At 46.8% G+C, this 19,267-nt stretch overlaps 5 protein-coding genes across 5 annotated transcripts; 2 read left to right on the top strand and 3 right to left on the bottom strand.

Moving 5' to 3' along the window:
• Positions 1–488: 488 nt before the first annotated feature.
• LHYA1_G003842 (uncharacterized protein) lies at positions 489–2,258 on the top strand (the record flags this gene model as incomplete). Its single annotated transcript, XM_031148810.1, has 2 exons — positions 489–560; positions 744–2,258. The coding sequence occupies 2 exons, from the start codon at positions 489–491 to the stop codon at positions 2,256–2,258; spliced, it is 1,587 nt and encodes a 528-aa protein (XP_031005766.1).
• A 192-nt stretch (positions 2,259–2,450) lies between these two features.
• Positions 2,451–5,794, bottom strand: isp4_1 (Sexual differentiation process protein isp4; the record flags this gene model as incomplete). The annotated part of the gene is made up of 17 exons (XM_031148809.1): positions 2,451–2,519; positions 2,572–2,975; positions 3,025–3,089; positions 3,138–3,268; positions 3,320–3,344; positions 3,398–3,500; positions 3,558–3,600; positions 3,654–3,697; positions 3,755–4,143; positions 4,189–4,311; positions 4,362–4,446; positions 4,502–4,710; positions 4,763–4,868; positions 4,922–4,982; positions 5,110–5,224; positions 5,275–5,313; positions 5,367–5,794. The coding sequence occupies 17 exons, from the start codon at positions 5,792–5,794 to the stop codon at positions 2,451–2,453; spliced, it is 2,439 nt and encodes an 812-aa protein (XP_031005763.1).
• A 972-nt stretch (positions 5,795–6,766) lies between these two features.
• LHYA1_G003840 (uncharacterized protein) lies at positions 6,767–8,437 on the top strand (the record flags this gene model as incomplete). Its single annotated transcript, XM_031148808.1, has 1 exon — positions 6,767–8,437. The coding sequence occupies one exon, from the start codon at positions 6,767–6,769 to the stop codon at positions 8,435–8,437; it is 1,671 nt and encodes a 556-aa protein (XP_031005764.1).
• Positions 8,438–10,555: 2,118 nt separating this feature from the next.
• On the bottom strand, positions 10,556–11,643 carry LHYA1_G003839 (Uncharacterized protein; the record flags this gene model as incomplete). Its single annotated transcript, XM_031148807.1, has 2 exons — positions 10,556–10,928; positions 10,979–11,643. 2 exons carry the CDS (start codon positions 11,641–11,643, stop codon positions 10,556–10,558), a joined length of 1,038 nt encoding a protein of 345 aa, XP_031005792.1.
• A 6,362-nt stretch (positions 11,644–18,005) lies between these two features.
• LHYA1_G003838 (uncharacterized protein) lies at positions 18,006–18,593 on the bottom strand (the record flags this gene model as incomplete). The annotated part of the gene is made up of 3 exons (XM_031148806.1): positions 18,006–18,095; positions 18,167–18,493; positions 18,582–18,593. The coding sequence occupies 3 exons, from the start codon at positions 18,591–18,593 to the stop codon at positions 18,006–18,008; spliced, it is 429 nt and encodes a 142-aa protein (XP_031005810.1).
• Positions 18,594–19,267: the final 674 nt, after the last annotated feature.

The following is a 19,267-nucleotide window of genomic DNA, read 5'->3' as shown; positions in this document are numbered from 1 at the left end:
GCTAGAGACATAAGCCTTGATCTCCTGCAATCCTATGATGTGTTGCCCCGAGCTCAACTCGGATTGTCATTCGGACTTTCGAACTTTCAAAAAGGGAGATAATGTCCGAATCCGAGTCTAGCAATCGGACTCGCATAATCCTCCTTGGCCAATCCGTATGATAATCTATTTGATTGGCGACGAAGTCTCCACTTGTCATATATTCCTCAAAAGCTTGGATTCCAATGCCATTCATCTCCTGTATAAGATCAGTCTCTTCCCCACCATTATGCTAATGACGATCGCTATAGCCCATGCCCAGAGGCTGGTGGGACCGCTAGTGCCTCCTGTCCCGCTCCGCTCTATGGACCAGATAATTTTCATTTTGTTTTTCAACTATATAGTAAGGACGATTCCAAAGCAGTATGAAGAACTTCCACACGTCTTGACTCTCGATTATCGCACCTCTGATTGGCTGATATCAACTGAATCTCATCTTCTACGTTCTAATGCGCCTCGATTTCGTTGGCCTCAGGCTAGTACTGAGCATCGTAACTACAAACGCTTTGCAGAACCAACAGGTCGGTCGTTAACTCTTCATGTGCGTTTGGAATAGAGGAATTTGTTTTTAGAATGTTAGAACAATGGTCTACAGTCGACCTACATTGACCTCAATCATTCAAAACATTCAACACCCATCTCTATGCTAGAGATTTATTACTTCACAACCATTGGCAATATATCTGACCTTCCCACTTACAAAGTCTGACCAGAACTCCGCCCGTGATTCAAACATCACCTCAATCGCCAGTTCCCAAGCAGTAAATGGCAGTGGTCAGTTTATCGGAAACATTGCCTGCCTCGAGCCACTCGAACCGAAAACCCAGTACTGTCCCGATGCCTCTATGATGCACCAGGATGGTGGGAACACTGGGAGTACAGATTATGCTGGACCAATAGGCAGGAACATTTCGATGTCAACCTTCTCTACACGCATCGCACCCTTTCTTTTCGATCCTCACGGAGGGTTGACGGCAGGTCAACCTGGAGCCTCGGGATACAGCCTTAAGGCCATCGACCCTGAAACTCTAGAGGCTATTTCATCATGGTCACCACCAACAAACCAGACACTCAATCTTGCCTACATTCAGCAAATTGCTGCGGGAAGCGACAGCATTATTCTGGCCACGTCTACCCAAGGTCGAGTATTTGTAGTTCAAAGAAATAACTCAATCTCTCCCCCAACATTTACCACTTCAAGAGATATTGATGTCAGCCACGCTCTGCAGTCGGGAGAACAGCTCATCAACGGGATGTACGACACGCTCTCCAACATCTGGTTTACAACAGGCGTCATCTTAGGCAATGGAGGAATGCCAGAAAACACCACGACAGTTGGCTACATCACGCCCTCAAACGAGATAAGCACCCTTCATCTACAGAACCAAGCTGTTGAGAATGGCATAGCAGTCAGCAATACCACCGTCTACATCGTCACGGGGCCACCGGGAGATACCAAAAACTCCACTGGCAATATGTACGCCTTCCAAGCCGCAGATGCTGGAGTTGAAACTCTTTGGAGTGCACCATACGATGCCGGCTCGAAGAAACAACCAGGAGGCTTTGCGCGTGGCTCTGGTACCACCCCCACACTTCTAGGCGATGCCTACATCGCCGTGACTGACCACGCAGACACACAAATCACTCTACTAATCTATCACCAAACTGCGCAAGATTCCGAAGACGCCCAGCTGCTCTGTAAAGTCCCACTCTTTGCCCCAGGAGCAAGTGCTGTTGACGTCGGGTCACTCGGCCACGCAAGCGAGCATGGATATTCCGTCGTTCTGTTTAACGACTATAATGCGCCGCCCATCTACCCATCAGCCAATGCAACCGCGGCGGATATCAACGGTGCTTTCAATAACATGACGACAATGGCCGCTGGAGGAGTCCGAGTCGATATTCCGCTCACTGGATCTGATTGTAAGATTACGTGGGAGAAAGATATACGGACGAAAAGTGTGCCACTTTTGTCCACGAAGATGGGGTTGTTGTATGGCTATGAGCAAGATGCCGATGATGCGGAGAATGGCGAGTGGGTTTGGTATGTTACGGCGAGGAATTGGGAGACTGGTGATTTGGTTTGGAAGGTGCAGACTGGGGCGGGAGGAACCTTTAATGATGATTTTCAGGGCAATGCTATTGGGAGGGATGGGACGTTGTACCAGGGTGTAGTTGGTGGGATTGTGGTCCTGAAAGATGGCGATGGGGCAACATGAAGAGTGTAAGTGGTAGTGAGGATATGTATGGATTCTAGATGAAGCGAAGATGAGTTCTATGTGGACGATCAAAAACTCAAGATAAGGCTATAATTAGTCTTGTTTACATAATATCGTTACCTTTCTTTGCGAATGCAAAACTTCAGACTGGACGTATACTAAGAGACTGAAACTTAAGCCTGTTATCACCTTCTACCAGACTGCTGGGCCGAAAGTCTCTCCATCAGCCGGAATCTTCCGAACAGCACTATAAAGATAATCCTAACACGTTCTCGTTAGTACTGATCTCTCCATAAATCGCTGGTTCATATACCGTGGTCTCATAGACATCAACATTACCCCACCACTGTGGAATAGTGACATTCGGTAGCGTAATCGCAAAGAAAATAATAATGGTAGAAATGACAAGGCCAGAGTCCAAACCCGCAGCAGTAAGATAGTTGTAGTGCTGCCACCATCCTGGCCAGCGGCGCTTAATCCAATAATTGAATACCAAACCGACGATGACCCAGCTTGAGAAACTGAGAGGCGTCGCGGGAGGGAGCCAAGCCATGGCGCCGAGCATGACGGGAGCGTTAAGAAGTCGGACCGGCGAGCGTGGGAAGAATCGGATGAGGATATAGAAGAGGACTGGCAGTAGGGCGCCCAAAAGCCAGTAGTACTGGATGGCGGAATAGATTGATCCGGGACCAAACATGCGAGCTGGTCCAATGACACCTATTTTTGTCAGATCATTTAAGACTGGGGATTTCTTATGAAATATTACCCCATGTGATGGATGAAGAAAAGAATGTCTTCCCATTGGGGCAAGTGAAGTGAGCGGATTGCGTTCTAACACGTCTGATCAGCCTTGAAACTTCAATTAAGTCAAAGACCTACGTTGTGCAGATTCCATCGATAGCTCCAAGTGACCAATTCATGACTGCAATCTGAACGAAACAGGCCCATATAGTGGCAACGATCTGACATGAAAATACTGTCTTTGGTGGGATCTTCATATAGTGTGCCAGCTTGTAAAGTGTTAGCAAGAGGCAAATAAGACCCGCAGACTCTTGACTAACCTTTAAGTCGCCGCAGTATGTTTGTCTGAAGAATAGTCAGCTATGAGTATGCGGCACAATTTGAATCTTGACACTCACGCTTGACCCAAGGTAATGACGCTGAAAACTTTGAACATCATGACACCGATGGGCTTTCCGGGGATCATGAAACCAGCGAGAAATGGCGAGATAACGTTTAGCGCTTTAAGGGGCTGTTAGCTTGGGAGACTTCCTTAAAATTAGGATTACGGCGACTTACATAACTGGATGTTGGTGGTAGCAAGAATCATACAAGTGGGTATCTGGAGTATGTCAGCTAAATATTTATTAAGAGCGACGAGGAACTAAAACTTACTATGAATGCCATTCCAATGATGTTGGAGACAAAGAATCCCCACCCTGTCACGATTGTTAGCTTCTGTTGGAAGCTCACACAATTATATTAATATCACTCACATGGTAATTGGGACGAGTAGCCCAAAACTGTCGCCAAACCGAAGGCAAGGGAGACGAGGAGTAAAATCCAATACCACCAATCTGGTGCTTCGGGATATTTCTTCATCAACTTCATGTGAATATCAGGCTCCTGATCTCTTGCCGTCCTAAATCGGTACCAAATTTCCTTCCCATGGAAAATTCCTACGTGTACGAAGGCAGCGGTGAGCGACGCAAAGGAAAGTCCGTAGTTGAGGAAGAAACACGGAGCCAAAAACAAAGGCGAGTAAGCTTTATATTTTTCGAGGTCGAAGGTGTATTCTGGAGTGAGAATATTCTTCACGTTGTAGAAACCACCGGTATTGTCAAATATTGAAGAGGTGTTGATCGGAAGGTATGCCGAATAGCTGCTGGGTTGAGCTTAAATTCAGTAGTTGGTTGGATGACAAACTTACAGTGACCCAGTGTATGAAATTCCAATAGCCGTAATAATCATGAAAACTGTCAGTCCAATCAAAGTATTGAAGTGGGCATGCGCCGGAGCAAGAAGTGGATTTAGAAGATATCCAGAGACATATCTGCCAAAGATTAGTAGTGTCGCCTCGTTCCAAATGAGGACTAAGCTCACGTGAAGTCGAAGGTCAGAGGGATTAGTGATAGACCCGTAAAACCTCCAAAGAGTTGATTAAGTACGACATTGTTTGGCTTAATCCCTAGAAAACCTTGTCAATGGTTGATTTCGAAGAGACACCTTCAGGAGAGTCTCACAAGTGACGAATGCGAAGACGGAAAGCCCCTGCCAGAGAACCCCAGGAATCCAATACCACGCAAATGATCCCACCATTACATAAACAAAAAATCGGTAGCGTGAGACACTCCATCCGCTAGATTTTGCTGGATTTGAACGAGACTTGTCGTGAAGGGCGAAGAGCAGTGAAGTGTTTGAAAGCTGACCTGGCCATACCATTGCGGAAGGCCTTAAATCGAAGTGAGCTAATAATCATCGTTGCCTTGAGAATATTAACATACCAGATGAGAAAGCGTCGGAAGACCCCGGCGAGGGAGATTCCTATAAGTTGACTGCTAATTGTGAACAGGAGTTGAAAGCCCCAGCCCATATCGAGGTTGTAAAATGCTAAAGTTTGGTCAGAACGACATCGTGCAAAGCAGTTCTTAGGGACTAAGAACCTTTCCCCTTCAGCGCGAGCAGAGCGTCAGTGCTGTAAGCATAACTTATGGATACACTGTTCTGGGTCAGCTAACGAAGTTTTATCCTACAATTTGTTCTCTCGGTCCTTCCTCACCTAGCCATGAGCTGTCAGGTAAGTTAGTGAAAGATGGAGTAGGGCTTCGAAAGGGACTTTTACTGTAATTACTGTATGTTCTTTGATATTGAAAGGTCCGGTATTGAATGTCCAGTTACAACCAAATGTCCTGAACACTCTCATGGGCACAATCTTTGCCCAAATACAACCAACTGGGTATACTAGCCTTCGAAAAATCAGCGAGACGGTATGTCTTCTGGAACAATTGAAACTCACAATAGTACAACAACTGGCGGAAATGAGATAGCTGGACTCCTGAAGAGTGACTGATTAGGACTGTCTCGTGATGAATGGGGTAGAAGCTGTACCTCATGCTCAAAAACATATTCAACCCGCTACAGATCGTCACAAAGATCATTCCTAGAATCCAGGCGCGAACAGTATTCGCTACTTCGCCCCCATCAATGGCTCTGACTGCTGCTTTCACTTCTTCGTAAGGTGAGTCCTCTGCAAAGGCAGCCTCTGCTACTTTCATCGCTTCGACATCGCCTGTGGCTGTCGCATCGTGCAGGATGTTGATCCTCTCTTGTGGTAGATTTGGATCAAATTGATGAGTTTTTGCAAACTTGGGCAAATCCTCTGCTGCTGCTGTGATATCAACATCTTGCCCATCCGGTTCCTTCTTCTCAGACGACGTTGGAGTGACTTCGGTTCCGGAATTAGACCTTGATATTCCATCGATGCCAAGATCAGGCCCGTCGCGAGACGACCACGGAGTTCGGAACTTCCCAACCATGGTGTTATATATTGCATGTGAAGCTATGATACCAGTGCCAAATTCCTCCAATAAAGCAAGGAAAAAGGACTAGATTTGCGAATGGAAGAATGAAGACCAGAGTCCAAATCCTAATATTTTGGATACCTGCTGTGGAAGATAACACCACAATCTTCCGAATAGACACAAAAAGGCAATTGACAGCTCTCTTGAATTACTTCTGAAGAATCCAAGTATGCTGGGATATCAAACAAATCTTCCAACACAAGCCGGTGGCTGCCGATGGGGCGGAGAGCCGATAAGAGTTCCTTCGAGAAAGACGACTGACAACCGATTGAGAAACTCAGGTAGACCCCTCATCATGTATATAGATGGGTTCTAGCATCATCGGGTAAATAGACTTTGTTAAGATACGCATCCTTTTCTCAACGTAACGTCGTACCGACTAGATAGATTGGAAAGATAACGCGTGGCAATCACATCTACATCTGAAGCACCAATTTGCAGGGATCTTATAATCACCAACATGGCTCTTCGAACTATCGAGAGATCCAACGTTGATTAGCTCCTTCCTAGGTAGGACTAAATCTTCTACACCTGCAGGGTCTGCGGGTATGGCTGGTGACTTCAAAAGTGGTGGTTCGCAGAAACAATTGCGGGGTCGTGGTCTAGCCAATAGATAGACATCACAGAACAACGTAGATATAGAATCAAATACGGACTTCCGTTATCGTCAGCAGTGACACATAAATTGTATAATTATTGTGTATTGTAAAAGAACACGAACTTGAAGGTTATAGAAGGAGGTAAGTAGTCTCTCGAATTGGCCTCTAGCGACCCCGCATCGTCGGAATCTGAAGACATGCAGAAACTTAATCACGTTTAACACGTCTTGGTAGAACAACCAAATTCTACTGGCCTCTTCATCACTGTTACCATCTCTCAAGCTGGCCTGAAAGTGGTCTGAGGATTGATTCCCACTTTTAGCCGACCATGAGACAACGAATCGAAGTGATCCACTCGGATCCAGACCAGGACATCCGTCAGTTCATAGAAACCGTCTCCGAAGACCTAACAGACATCGATCGATTCCATAACATCTCCATCTCGCCCAAACGGCAAGCTCGTCTTGAGGAATACTACAAGTCGACTCTCGCCTCACTCAAGGACATCCCTTTCAGACACCTCAATCAAGATGGCAAGATCGACTACCTCCTTATCCAGAACTTTCTGAACCGGGATTTGAGACAGCTGGGGCTGACGGCCGAGAAAAATAAGAAGTCGAAGCCGCTGCTAGGGTTTGCGCTGGGGATTGTGGGCTTGTGTGAAGATAGGCAGAATATGAAGAAAATGGACGGGAAGAAAGCTGCGCAAGAAATATTTGAAATTGGAAAGCAAATTTCTGAGACGCAGGCTAAGATCCAAGCCCAGAAAATTAAGGTTGATAAAACAAGTGCTTTTCGTGCAACGAGGACTGTCGATGAACTACGTGCTCACTTAGAGGAATGGTATGGATTTTACAATGGGTATGATCCACTTTTCAGCTGGTGGGTCAAAGAACCGTATGGGAAGGTCAAGAAACAGTTGGAAGAGCTTCCCGCCTTGATCAAAGAGAGGCTTGTGGGAATTGACCCAAATGACAATGATGCGATTGTTGGGGATCCGATTGGACGAGAAGGATTGCTAGCTGATCTTGAGTCAGAGATTATTCCTTACACCCCGGAACAGCTGCTAGAAATTGCGGAGGAAGAGTATGTCTGGTGTGAATTAGAGATGAAGAAAGCGTCGCATGAGTTGGGATATGGAGATGAATGGCGAAATGCTCTGGAGCACGTCAAGAATCTGTACGTGGAGCCGGGAAACCAACCTGAGCTTATCCATTTTCTGGCACAGGAAGCTACAGATTATGTCGAGAAGCATGATCTCGTTACAGTACCGAGGATAGCCAAGGAGAATTGGCGTATGTTTATGATGTCGCCTGAGAGGCAGCAGATAAACCCCTTCTTTCTAGGTGGAACATCAATCATTGTGTCATATCCGACTGATACGATGGACCACGAGGCGAAAATGATGAGTATGAGGGGCAACAACATCCATTTTTCACGGTCAACTGTGTTTCATGAGATGATTCCTGGTCATCATTTGCAATATCACATGATGGCCCGCCACAAGCCCTACCGTCAGATGTTCTTCACGGCATTCTGGACAGAAGGATGGGCTCTGTATTGGGAAATGATACTCTGGGACAAGAAGTTCCCCGAAAGTCCCGAAAATAGAATCGGGATGCTTTTCTGGCGAATGCATCGATGCGCACGTATCGTTTTCTCCGTCAAATTCCACCTTGGACAGATGAGTCCACAAGAATGCATCGATTTACTGGTATATAAAGTTGGCCATGAACGCGCAACTGCAGAAGGAGAAGTTCGCCGCTCATTTGCAGGTGACTATAGTCCGCTCTACCAAGCTGGCTATATGCTTGGGGCCTTGCAAATATACGCACTCAGAAAGGAGGTTGTGGATAGTGGCAAGATGACGGAAAAGCAATTTCATGATCGGGTGTTGCAGGCAAATATGATGCCCATCGAGCTGCTGCGAGCATTGTTAAAGGAGCAACACATAACTCCCGAGTTCAAGTCTTCATGGCGGTTCTACAATGGAAGATGAACAGATTTTTCCGTTAGAATTTACTACACCTAAGCTAGAAGTAAAATAAAAACCAAGTGTAATAAAGAAAACCAATTAAAGATTTTTCAACGAATCCTGACTTGCAGAGCCATCTTGTTGCAAAAGCTCTAGCGTACGGAAGCGCCGAAGTGGCGATGACGAAGCCTGTGGCGACAGGCTAGAATGCCTGGAAGTGGCGATGGCCACAGCGGCTACTTACGGGCTTGAAAGCCCTATATATATAGTATACTTCCCACTGTAGAACAGCAGTCAATTCAAGTCTTTACCCCCGAAAAACAACACATCTAATCGGTGGTATCCACACCCGGGACTTGTATATCCGCTCTTATTTGTAATGTAAACCCAGGAGCATTTTCGGCAACGGAAGTTGAACATTCAATATATAAGTTCAAATACCTAGGTAAGCAAATGCTCCTGACAAATAAATCAAATAAGATTTGCTGGCTCACTTGGGGTGCTCTTAGCTAGGGGGATAAAGCCCAAGCGACTACTATCTAGCTCTAACGAAACCATGCAGATAACACAGGTCATAGTAGCCAGAGGTGGTAGGAATGCAGGAGAGAGTCACAGGATGTATCAACAGCAGGTTCGAATCGTCCAAATCTTCAGCAGGCAAAGTAGAATGCGACACTCTCCTATGGTTTGCTAGCAGCTTATTATTTCCATGGAAATCATAGTTCTGATCATATTCGGCGACGAAATCCACAAAGGGTTGACGAGGCTCTTCTGACATACAAGCTTTGATAGCCTCCCGATCCTTTTTAACAGGTCCCTTCTCCAAATAAACAGGACGTCGAAGGAAAGTAACCTTGGGCGCTAACCTGCCTTCCCGCTTTTTGTGATGAGTCGATATTTGACTTAAGGGGCTTTTGCGGTAGTGACAAGGTTTGTGGTCGCAAATTTGCTTGGGCATCTGGAACTGTGCACTGGTAAGTGGTGGCATTCTGGCTAGTTGACTCTGAGGCTTAAGTTCCAGCGTGAAAAGTGACAGTTTAAGAGGTCTAGAGGTAGAAGCGCGAGTTAAAAGTTGCTGTAATGTGGAATATCTGGGAAGGCCTCAACTTCAACGAGCACAGGTGTATATTGGGGGAGCAATCGCGTACTGCGGCTGGTGATATAACGTAACAAGGTTCTCTGATATCCAGGGAATAATTGAGTTTGAGGTCGAATAGCCTGTAGAAAGTTTGGCAAACAAACCCCCTCGAATCTTCACGAGTTCAGAATAACGCAGTCAGCAGTAGCGACATTCGAAATGAAGAGAAGTCCAGGATTAGAGATTAAGGTAAGGTAAGCTTTGGTTTGGATAGGTGGCTTGATTGTTAAACTAAGTAATATGCAGGAGGTCTTGAGTAAATCTGAAAGCAGTTAAATAGGGAGTTTCCTGGTGAGCCAGAACACCAGTTCGCAACAAGGACCTGTCTAGGAAGCCGTGGGGAAAGTTTTGATGTGAATGTAGAAGTTTAGACCTCAACTGAGTTGTAGCAAGTTGATGTATGGTTCGGGACAGTTGAATATAAAGCAGAAATAAAGAGCCAGGCGGTGCTTAAGTAGGGGCTATTTTAAAAAGAAATAAATAGAAAACAAAGTCGTTATAAGATATGGAGTGAAAAAGAAGCCATTAACAGGCGCCAAATAGCCTCTAAGTGTAAGCTCTCTGACCCCTGTACACGATAGAAGGGCACCGGGCTTGATGGAGACCTCTGAATAGGCCAGAGTCTCTATAGCGCCTATGCCATATATCATTGCCCAGATACCGCCATAGGAAGAAGCCGGAATTCAATAAGACCTTGCTGTAGCCTATGTCTGAAGGGTGGTACCGTTCAGATCCTTGCCTCGCTTTCTAATGTATAGCTACATTCAAAAAGCTAGCTGCTCGTCCAAGGAAATCGCAAGTGTAGTGGTAGATGCATGGCACATACACCTTCTTCGTTTTAGACCAAGGTGCTTTTTAGCACTCGTTGCCCAAAGAATGGGTTCAAATTGCAAGCAAGATTGGAGGATTGGGTGCTTTCGTAGAACATCGGGAATTAACTCATTCAACTTCTTCCTCATCGAATGGTTCTTTCTTCACGGGTAGCGGCCTCATGCATGGCCCTCTTAGCCCCTTCTACTTATCCTTGCTCTGATAAAAGCAGACCTCTGATGATCGCATCCACTAGCCTTGATGCAATGCAGTCCGCATTCTGGATTCGGGCATATCTTGGTCTTTTTGGTAAGAAACTTCTGTGAAGCTGCTTCTTGCTCCATCCTTTCTTCCTTGGCCAGCACTTCATCATATTCACTGCACGTCATGCCGCTATGCCACGCAATCTTGTGTGTGAAGCACGTTTTGAACTGGCATGCTGTACATGTCATAATCGGTTGATCGTCTCCGCCGCCATGGATTTGGCCTGAGTCACATCCCATGTTGAGACAGTATGTGAAGTTGGGCATATGTCGGAACGCTGCTATGACGGAATTGCGGTCGTATCTTATTTTGTTAGCACCAGAACAATTCACAGAATAATTGACTTGCAATACCTTTGGAAAGCCTCTTCGGATGCTATTTCTTTGACAGACTCGAAAGGCATGAGCTCGGGGCAGAGCGGACACTTGATCATATTCCAAGATATCTCTAGGATCTGAATATCAATACTTTGAGTGACACAAGAAACGCATATTCTGGTTTCATGGTCGCAGGAGGGAGTGATTTTATGTTGGTAGAAGCTCTCTGGCTCTAGAGACTCCATGCATACAGCACAGTCAATAGTGGCTTGAGGTACTGAAATATCAGGAGACGGACTTCTTTTCAGATTTGCCACCGGTATGTCGTCCTCTGAATTGTCCTCTCCATAAATTGGTGCAGCCATCACTTTCCTACGTTTCAAACGCGGCACATTTTCCTCATCCGATGAGTCTTCCTCTAAAGCGCTTTCTCTGTTGGCGACGAAGGCCGAAAAACGCGGACGATCCGCAGAATGTAGCTTCATCCATTTTCCAATAAATATTCGATCTTTATCTGCCAGGGCGGCCTCGAGAGTAACAAGGCGTTCAAGTAGAGTAGATCCGGTGTGCCTCTTGAGATGCCGCTTCTCATAGTGCGTCAGAATTTGAGTGAGGAAATCCCTGGTATAATGCCGGCGATGCCTGCCACAGATAACCACAGGGGGCATTTCGAAGTGAGCTTCGTAGTGAGTGTGTGCCATGTTTTGTTTTCTGGATTTCCAGGGTCGATAGATATCAGAGATTTTAAGGCAAGCAAGAGAGGACGAGCCTTACACGTTAGCTATTAGACGTCTCAATGTTGAAGTGAAGACTCACTATGGTAGGAAGTTCAATAACTGTGCAATTTGCTTGTCGTGCAGGGATCTGCAATTTGTAGATCGTGACGGTTGCGCGTAAAGTCGGTTTGATGTCGAGACATAGATTGAATGCGCAATGAACGATGCGTAGAAGGCTTCCGGAAAGGAATTTCCTCGAGAAGATCTCTTGATAGAGCCAGTGTAGTTGCGATATTCAGATAGAACCACGGGAATAATACTCTTTGTTGTTCTCCGGCAGTGTAGATATGTGTTTGTGTGAATGAAACAGAGAATCAAGGAGCACCAGAGTGAGTGAATCCAAAAGGCGTCTTCTCAGGAAATCAATGTATGCCGTGAAGTCAGCAATTCAAAATGAGAAGAGCAGCCAAAAGGGCTCAACTTAACGTTACACCCTGAATAATTGTTCAAGTCAAAGGCTTTCTATCGATCTTGGGAGAGAAGTCAAAGAAGTAATTTGGGACACGAGCGTGATTCCAGAATTGACTTCACCCATTGGCGTGGAAGGCACTTGGAGACCAGAAAAAGAAGGAGCGACCTCGTGCTGAGATAGGAGCCGAGACCTAGTAACAGCACAGTTGAATCGACATGCAAGGACGAGAAAGATAATGAGCAACAGCAGTAAAATAACAAGGGCAGAATGTATACGCTGGCTGAAATCCCACCCCACTCCAACTACCTGCGGGAGTCAACCGATCTTGCGTCCAAATACCATAGAAGCAAGCACTCAACTCCTCCATCTTCACCCACCATCAAGATCTCAATACAGCACTCATATCTCAAGTCCCCCTTCCATTCAAGCCGTTGATTCGGGAAGACATCCCATCCTCTCTTCTCCGCAAGCCCAGCAATACTCCATACCAACCAAAAGTACGTACCGGAGATCCTCTAAGCCGCTGAAAGAATCCTTCCGCCCTGGAAAGATGCACCTACAATTCATATCATGGATTTCATTCTACCCATTCAGGTCGCGACTCGTTGCGGGTCGGGGCACAACCTATATGTCCTCCTACGCAGTGATGACCCTCCTAGAATCTAACTCTAATGCAAGCCCCAAGCAGCATAAGCCCAAAGCGATCAATATCCTCACGCCTTCACCCGCACAGTAACCCCTACCGTTCCACTTACCCACACAGCAGCGATATTTGATAAATTGTAAGGTACATGAACGAGCAGCCTTGGTTTAGCACCGGACGGAATTCAAAACAAGACAAAGCACGAAGAACAGAACAATGTCACACTCTTTCAAAAACACCAAGTACAGACGACCCACTGGACTTTTAGTGAAAGGTTTTGTATTCATAAAATATACTAGCATCTAGCATGGTGATACGCAAAATCTCCCCAATATCCTCCATGACCCCAGCCGACCAGCTCTTCATGATATGCCGTTTCCACAACGCCACATCAATACCTCATAATAAACGAGAGGCTGTTATTCGCAATTACTCGTACATAATCTTCATCCCGATGCTTTCTCTGAAGCTCTTCACGAAAGGCCAGCTGGCCCCGCCCACAGGACTAGGTGTTTGAGGAGGGCGTTCATCGGGAAATTCATAATTATCTTCCACTACAGGTGGAACATTCTCATCAGCTTCGAGAACATCCGGTTGGGCGATCTCAGGTAGGTCTATCCTAGTCAAATTAGTATTGAGCCAAAGGCAAAACCACGCTAGAGAGTATGGGGGGATCTTACTACTTACGCCTGTGGTCGCGGTTTCTTTGCCACAAGTGGAACCGCAGGCACTACGGGATTACGCTGCGTCTGAGGAAGTCGCATGGCAGGAGCAGGTAAGGGTGATGGACGCTTTCCGTCTGCAATAGCACTCTGAGGCGGATTGGTACGACTAAGAGCAGGCCATTGTTGGGGGTCATCGAGAATTGGCTTTGGCGGTGAAGGTGCGGTCTTGTCTTGGACATTTTGAGCTGTTGCCTTTTGTTGTGATGACGAACCGGCATCGCTAGATTTCTTGTTGGTCTTTCCACCTTTGATATCAGCCTTTCGCTGAGATGCAGTGGTAGTATCATCCTTCTTAGCGGTCTTCGGCGGCTCATTCTCCTTGCCAGGCGTTTGTTCAGCATCCTTCTGTTGGATTTGCTGTTTGGGCTCCCTTGGATGGGGATTTTCCTGGGAATCCTTCTTGAGCTGTGCTTGCGGCTCAGCGACTTTTGGCGATATCTTGTCGTAGCTGCCCTTTTTGCTCTTCCCGGCGTCCGCCAAAGGAGCTTTCCCGTGAGTGTCCTTCTTAGCACTCTTTTGCTGCTCATTTTGAACAGAATGAGCGTCCTCATTATTCTCTTCCTTGGTCTTCTGCTTTCCTTTCTCCTTTGAAGATGTCTTCTCGTGGCCATCGTTCTTGGTATTCTCCTGAGTATCCTTCTTTGAGTGGGTTTTCTGTTCATCTTTCGATCGGTTCTGCGCATTGGGGTCCTTCTTCGTCTGAGATGGCTGTGCTGAATCGCCCTCCTTCTTTGTATGATGGCTCGATTTGCGACCCCTGCCGGTGACAGAACGCTGCTTTGTTTGAGGACCATCAATCATAACAAGAGCATCGGCCATCTCGAGCATATTCGTATCCGACGTTCTAGAAGCCAGACTCTCCTTTCGACTAGACATATTGCTGAAAGAGGTGTTTGTACTTCTGGTCGTGAAGGATTCTGAGGTCCCAACTTCAGTAGGTGATAGTACTAACTCAGAATCATCAGTGACGAAGGATGGGCTCTTTGAGAGGGATAAGGCAGTTATGCTCTTCTTGTTGTTGGTTTTCCTCTTACTAGCTTGAGAAGGACCCTCTTTTGGCTTTTCGGTTGGTGGATTGAAGGACTTGTTTAAAGAACAACCGGTATTATCTTGAAGTGCTAGCAGGGGTGGGATATTTTCTGCCCGAACAGACGGGCCCTTGTCTGCATGCGATGAATGTTCCATCTGAGGAGCAAGTCTTTCAGCTACTATTGGCAGCTTTACCTGCGATCGTTGTCCTATTTCTGGTGGAATATCGGCAATTTCAGACAGCTCTACCTGGGACCGGGATTTTATTGGAGTGGAAGCCGGAGTAGGACGGGCAGACGAATTCTGTTTATTACCACGGCCCTTCCTGCCCTTCCCTCGAACATTGTGCTTCTGTCCATCATCCTTGGGAGTGGAAATTGGGGTTGTATTTCCCGACCTAGGCTTTCAGAATGTTTTACACTAACAGGAACAATAAACTTACTGTTTGATCGGCGAATTTTCTTGCTTGGCTGGATGGCATATGGCTTCCTCTGACTTTGGCTTGAACGGAAGGTTCTCAATCGAAGACAAGGCTTTTGGGAATCTATCTACCGCGGCTTGGTGTTGGACCATCTCGGACACTTGCGATTGTAGCCCCATGCTAATCGAAGACGTCTCAACTTTCGTCGGTAGATTTGCGGGTCCGTTAAACGGGTACTGACGAATCGACAGTCGACGATGTCGGTCGTCTTCACGGGGGCGGAATTCCTCAAAATCCCTAGGGGTGTAGAATTTAGCGTTGCCTCTCTGGCTGAAATTGCTGTTTGATCTCTCTCTATCTCGCGGGTACGGCTGATCTCGCGAATATGGCGGCTCTCGCGGACGGGGTCGATTGACGGCAATATAAGTCCCCTCGAAGTCATAGTCATCAAATTTGCTAATCGCCTTATCAACGGCATCCTCAGTCATAAATCTACCACAGATAGTCAGACAATGAATGCAGGTTGGAACTCGCATCACATACGTAATAAATGCCGAACCTCCTCTAAGAGGAAAATGGATGCATTTTACTTCCCCAACTTCCGACATCAGGTCCTTGAGTTTATGAGATTCATAAAGCTCCCTGTCCACTGGTCCTGCCCATACAGTGCGGAGATTGTGGTCATCACCTGTGAATGGCTTTGGTTCTCCTACGTAGAAGCTATTGCATAATTAGCATTGGAGAATGCGTCACATATCGTGATACACTGACAAAGTAGGTGCTCCACTGCCTGAAATATAGGCTTGAGGATGCCCGAAGAAGGGACTATCTCGCTTTTGTGCAGCATTTTGTGCAGCATGCATATTGGATCCTTCCATGCCATGGTTTCTAGCATCGTTCGACACAATTTCGCGCTGTGCAAATGCCTCAGATTGAGTAGGTAATGGTGGTTGAGGCGATCTGTTCAAAAAGTAGACGGGCTCGTTGCGTGGAGGGGTGCCCTTTGGGGTGTTGGATGCGGTCTTGCGGCCGTACGCAAAGTCGTTCACTCCCCGCGGGAAGGCTGGATGGTTAGTAAATGCATGACTCAGGTGTATTAGTAGGGTGTTATGCTCACTTCTTCGACAAGCATCCGATATGCCACGGGGTCGCTGGTTCCACTGCGCAGGGTTGGTCATTACGCGCTTCATCTGACTTCCCGCATGATTATAAGCGGATGGCTGCGTTTCAGGGTCAACCCCCTGGACTGGCTGAATCGGCTGGACTGATTATCATTAGAATACCGTCTCACGTAAGGTAGAACATTATTCAACTTACTAGGCAGAGGATGTGGGCCCGTCCGGCGGCTACCTTGTCGAGGATCGCGTTGTTGAAGTACCGCGGGCGGAGGAGACATTGTTGGGTATGCGCCTTGGCCCTCCACAACGGGGTATAGCGGCTGTACATGTCGTGGCGGCAATCTCATCTCATATGCCTCCCTCTCCAATTGTTGCTGCCGATTCATCAAGGCTGTGCGGTGAAATTGCAGCATTCGCCTTAGGAAGTCGATATGGTGATGCGGGAGTGCATCCAAGCCTTCTGCCTCTTCTGAACTGAACATTGATGTAAGGTCGGTTTGGCAGTTGTTAGTCACCAAGTCCTTGTGGAAAAATATCCACTCGGCAGCGTACGCGTCGATTTCCTTGTGGAACAGAGTCTCAAGATAGATGTTCCGCCTAGCGATTTGCCCGATGACGTGGAAGCAGAATACAACACCGTCGACATATAGATCGTGTCCGTCAAAATATTCGTACAGGTCTGGCCAACTCTTGGGTTCCTTGATCGAGCGTATAAGGTGTGGAGGAAAGGAACCTTCCAGCGCAGCTGCCTTCTCCGCGACATCTGCATCGAGGTTGGACCGGACCACTCTGGCGGGCAGCGGCTCCCGAAGGGACCGCTTTGTGGATTGTCCCATCTTGGTTGAGAAATTGGCAGTGGCTTGGATTGGTAGGTCGTAGAAGGTCATTGGGAAGTCTGTTTGCCCTTGTGGGGCTACAGCAGGCGACCGAGGCGTTGTTGTCTTCGCCATTGGCACTTGTAAATGAGTAGGGCGAGCCATTGCTGCTGGTGCCGTGGGTATTGGTGGTTGGGGGGCAGTCATCTCTTTATAGCAACGAGAATGAGGCCGTTGATCGATGGGAGAGATCGAGGCGGTTAGTGACGTTGAGAGAAAAGGCGAAGCCCAACGCAAGTCGTAAAAGGCGACGGTAGGCGATATAAATCAACGCTCAAATGACGCGCAAAGAGGTTGAAAAGAAAGCTGGAGTGGAGATTTTCTCAGTCCTTGTCAAAGAACAAGGGCAAATGCGAGAGCAATCGCAGAAGTGGAGATGGTGGAGAGGAGATGAGTGAAGAGGGGATGAGAGGAGAGGAGAGGAGAGGAGAGGACGGGAAGGGAGGCTGGTGGGGTTAGAGGTTATCAGGAAAGTGCGACGGCGGAGGAAGACGCCAGCCAAACTTAAGCGAGACAGAGGGTCCAACAGCAGCAACATGACATGCTGTGAATGGTATCATCTTGGATTTGGTGAATCATTCTTTCAGGGATTCATTTTCTGCATTTGTTAGCTTTCAAGTTCTTGCATTTCTGTGCTCTAGTGTGCTTACGTAGATGGAAGTTCTTTGATCGGGAAGCTGCGACAAGTTATAAGAAAATGCTCACAACCATTGAGCCATTTATCTTGTAGGGAGGACGTTGACCTTTCCTCCCATGCACCTACCAAAACGACATGCCACAAGCCAGCCTGTGCTTTGTATAGATTTATGGGAGGTGAAGACCGTATGTTTGCCAACCATCGACATAACTTTATCTGCGTATTTCTCTAAATCACCAAAGCCCACGACTCGAGCAGGCAAGGAGCGGCGTTAGATAATTTAGTTGAGACGTGGCAATAAATAGCAAATAGATGAAAAAATCAAAGCACTCAATGGATAACATATAGGACAGAGGGTATTGGTGGTATTCACAAGAAAGCAACATCAAACTAAACCTCCCACCTGAAGCATTTACCTACAAGCCTTCTACTTCTTCTCCGGAACCGCCTGAATCAGCTTCAAGATCTCACTCTCATTATCCCCCTGAACCGCCCTCCCATTCTCCCAATCAACAGTCTATCACCCCATTAGCTTTTACCCCACCATAGATCACCATCACCATCACCATCCCCATCAAGGAAACTTACCACAGGCCACTGAAAACTCTGCTTGTTCAACTTAAACTGCTTCAACGCTTCGGACTCAGTCGTTGCAGCCTTCACCACTTGGCCGATCTTCCCAGGCCCAACATACTCCAGTATATTCTTCAGCTGGTCCTCCGTCGGCGGGTCTTCGGTTACATCGAGCTCGAATTCCTGGCGGGCTGGGTGTGTTTGGGCGCTGTGATCGGAAGCTTGGTCTTCGGTTGCCGTCGAGCTGGCGGTGGCACTGGCTTGTTTGAGGAGGGTGTGGACGCGGAGAGAGGCGGGGGAGCTGGCTTTGTGGAAGAGAGTTATCACGTCGAGGGTTTTATGCTAGAAGGGGACATGGATTAGCTATTACATTGCATTGACGATTTGATTGATTGAGTGAAGGGATATGGACGGACGTAGCTGGACATACAAATCTGAACATTTTGGCGGTTTCTTGGGATCAATTGATGAAGATGGAAGCTGTTGATGGAGAGATGAGGTTGAAGCTTTTGCTCGCTTGATGCTCCATGACGTTGGATGGAGCGGATGCTTGGATCCCTGTCATTCTTTGAACTGCACTGCCAAGACATTCTTAGGATTTGAATTCAGCCGCATTACATTGCATCCCCAAGGAAATTCTATATTAGGCTTCACACCGTAGACTATTTGCCCTTTCTAACGATCGATAGCTTAGATCAATACCTAGGTATTCAACATTGTCTTCATTTGCTATTCTGGATAAAGCAGCTCTTTGTGATGCTCATATATCTACTGGTGCATAGGGCGTAGGCAGGCAAGTCAACAGACGAACAGATGAATATACTCTACACATGTAGATGCATCATCAAGCAACTTGACTGCTAATTAGAAAGTACCGGTGGCTAGGTAGATTTAGAAGACTAGGTAGGTAATCAGTAAAGCGTCATTAGGTGGTTAGATAATTAATTAATATTAACATTGATCTTCATTGATCCAGACGAATAATATCTGAGGGAAAGACTATATCACTATGCATTAATCTACTTGGTCTTCTATTACCTACCCAGCCCAGCTCCTGGTATAAGTGTAACTATTCTTGTCCGCCCCCTATTATCGACAAAGTGGGGCCAAACTGAA

The sequence above is a fragment of the Lachnellula hyalina genome (genome assembly GCF_007821495.1).
Source record: "Lachnellula hyalina strain CBS 185.66 chromosome Unknown contig00057, whole genome shotgun sequence".
Taxonomy (NCBI): domain Eukaryota; kingdom Fungi; phylum Ascomycota; class Leotiomycetes; order Helotiales; family Lachnaceae; genus Lachnellula; species Lachnellula hyalina.
Note: the sequence above shows the minus strand (reverse complement) of the source record. Positions and strands in the feature narration are given on the sequence as shown.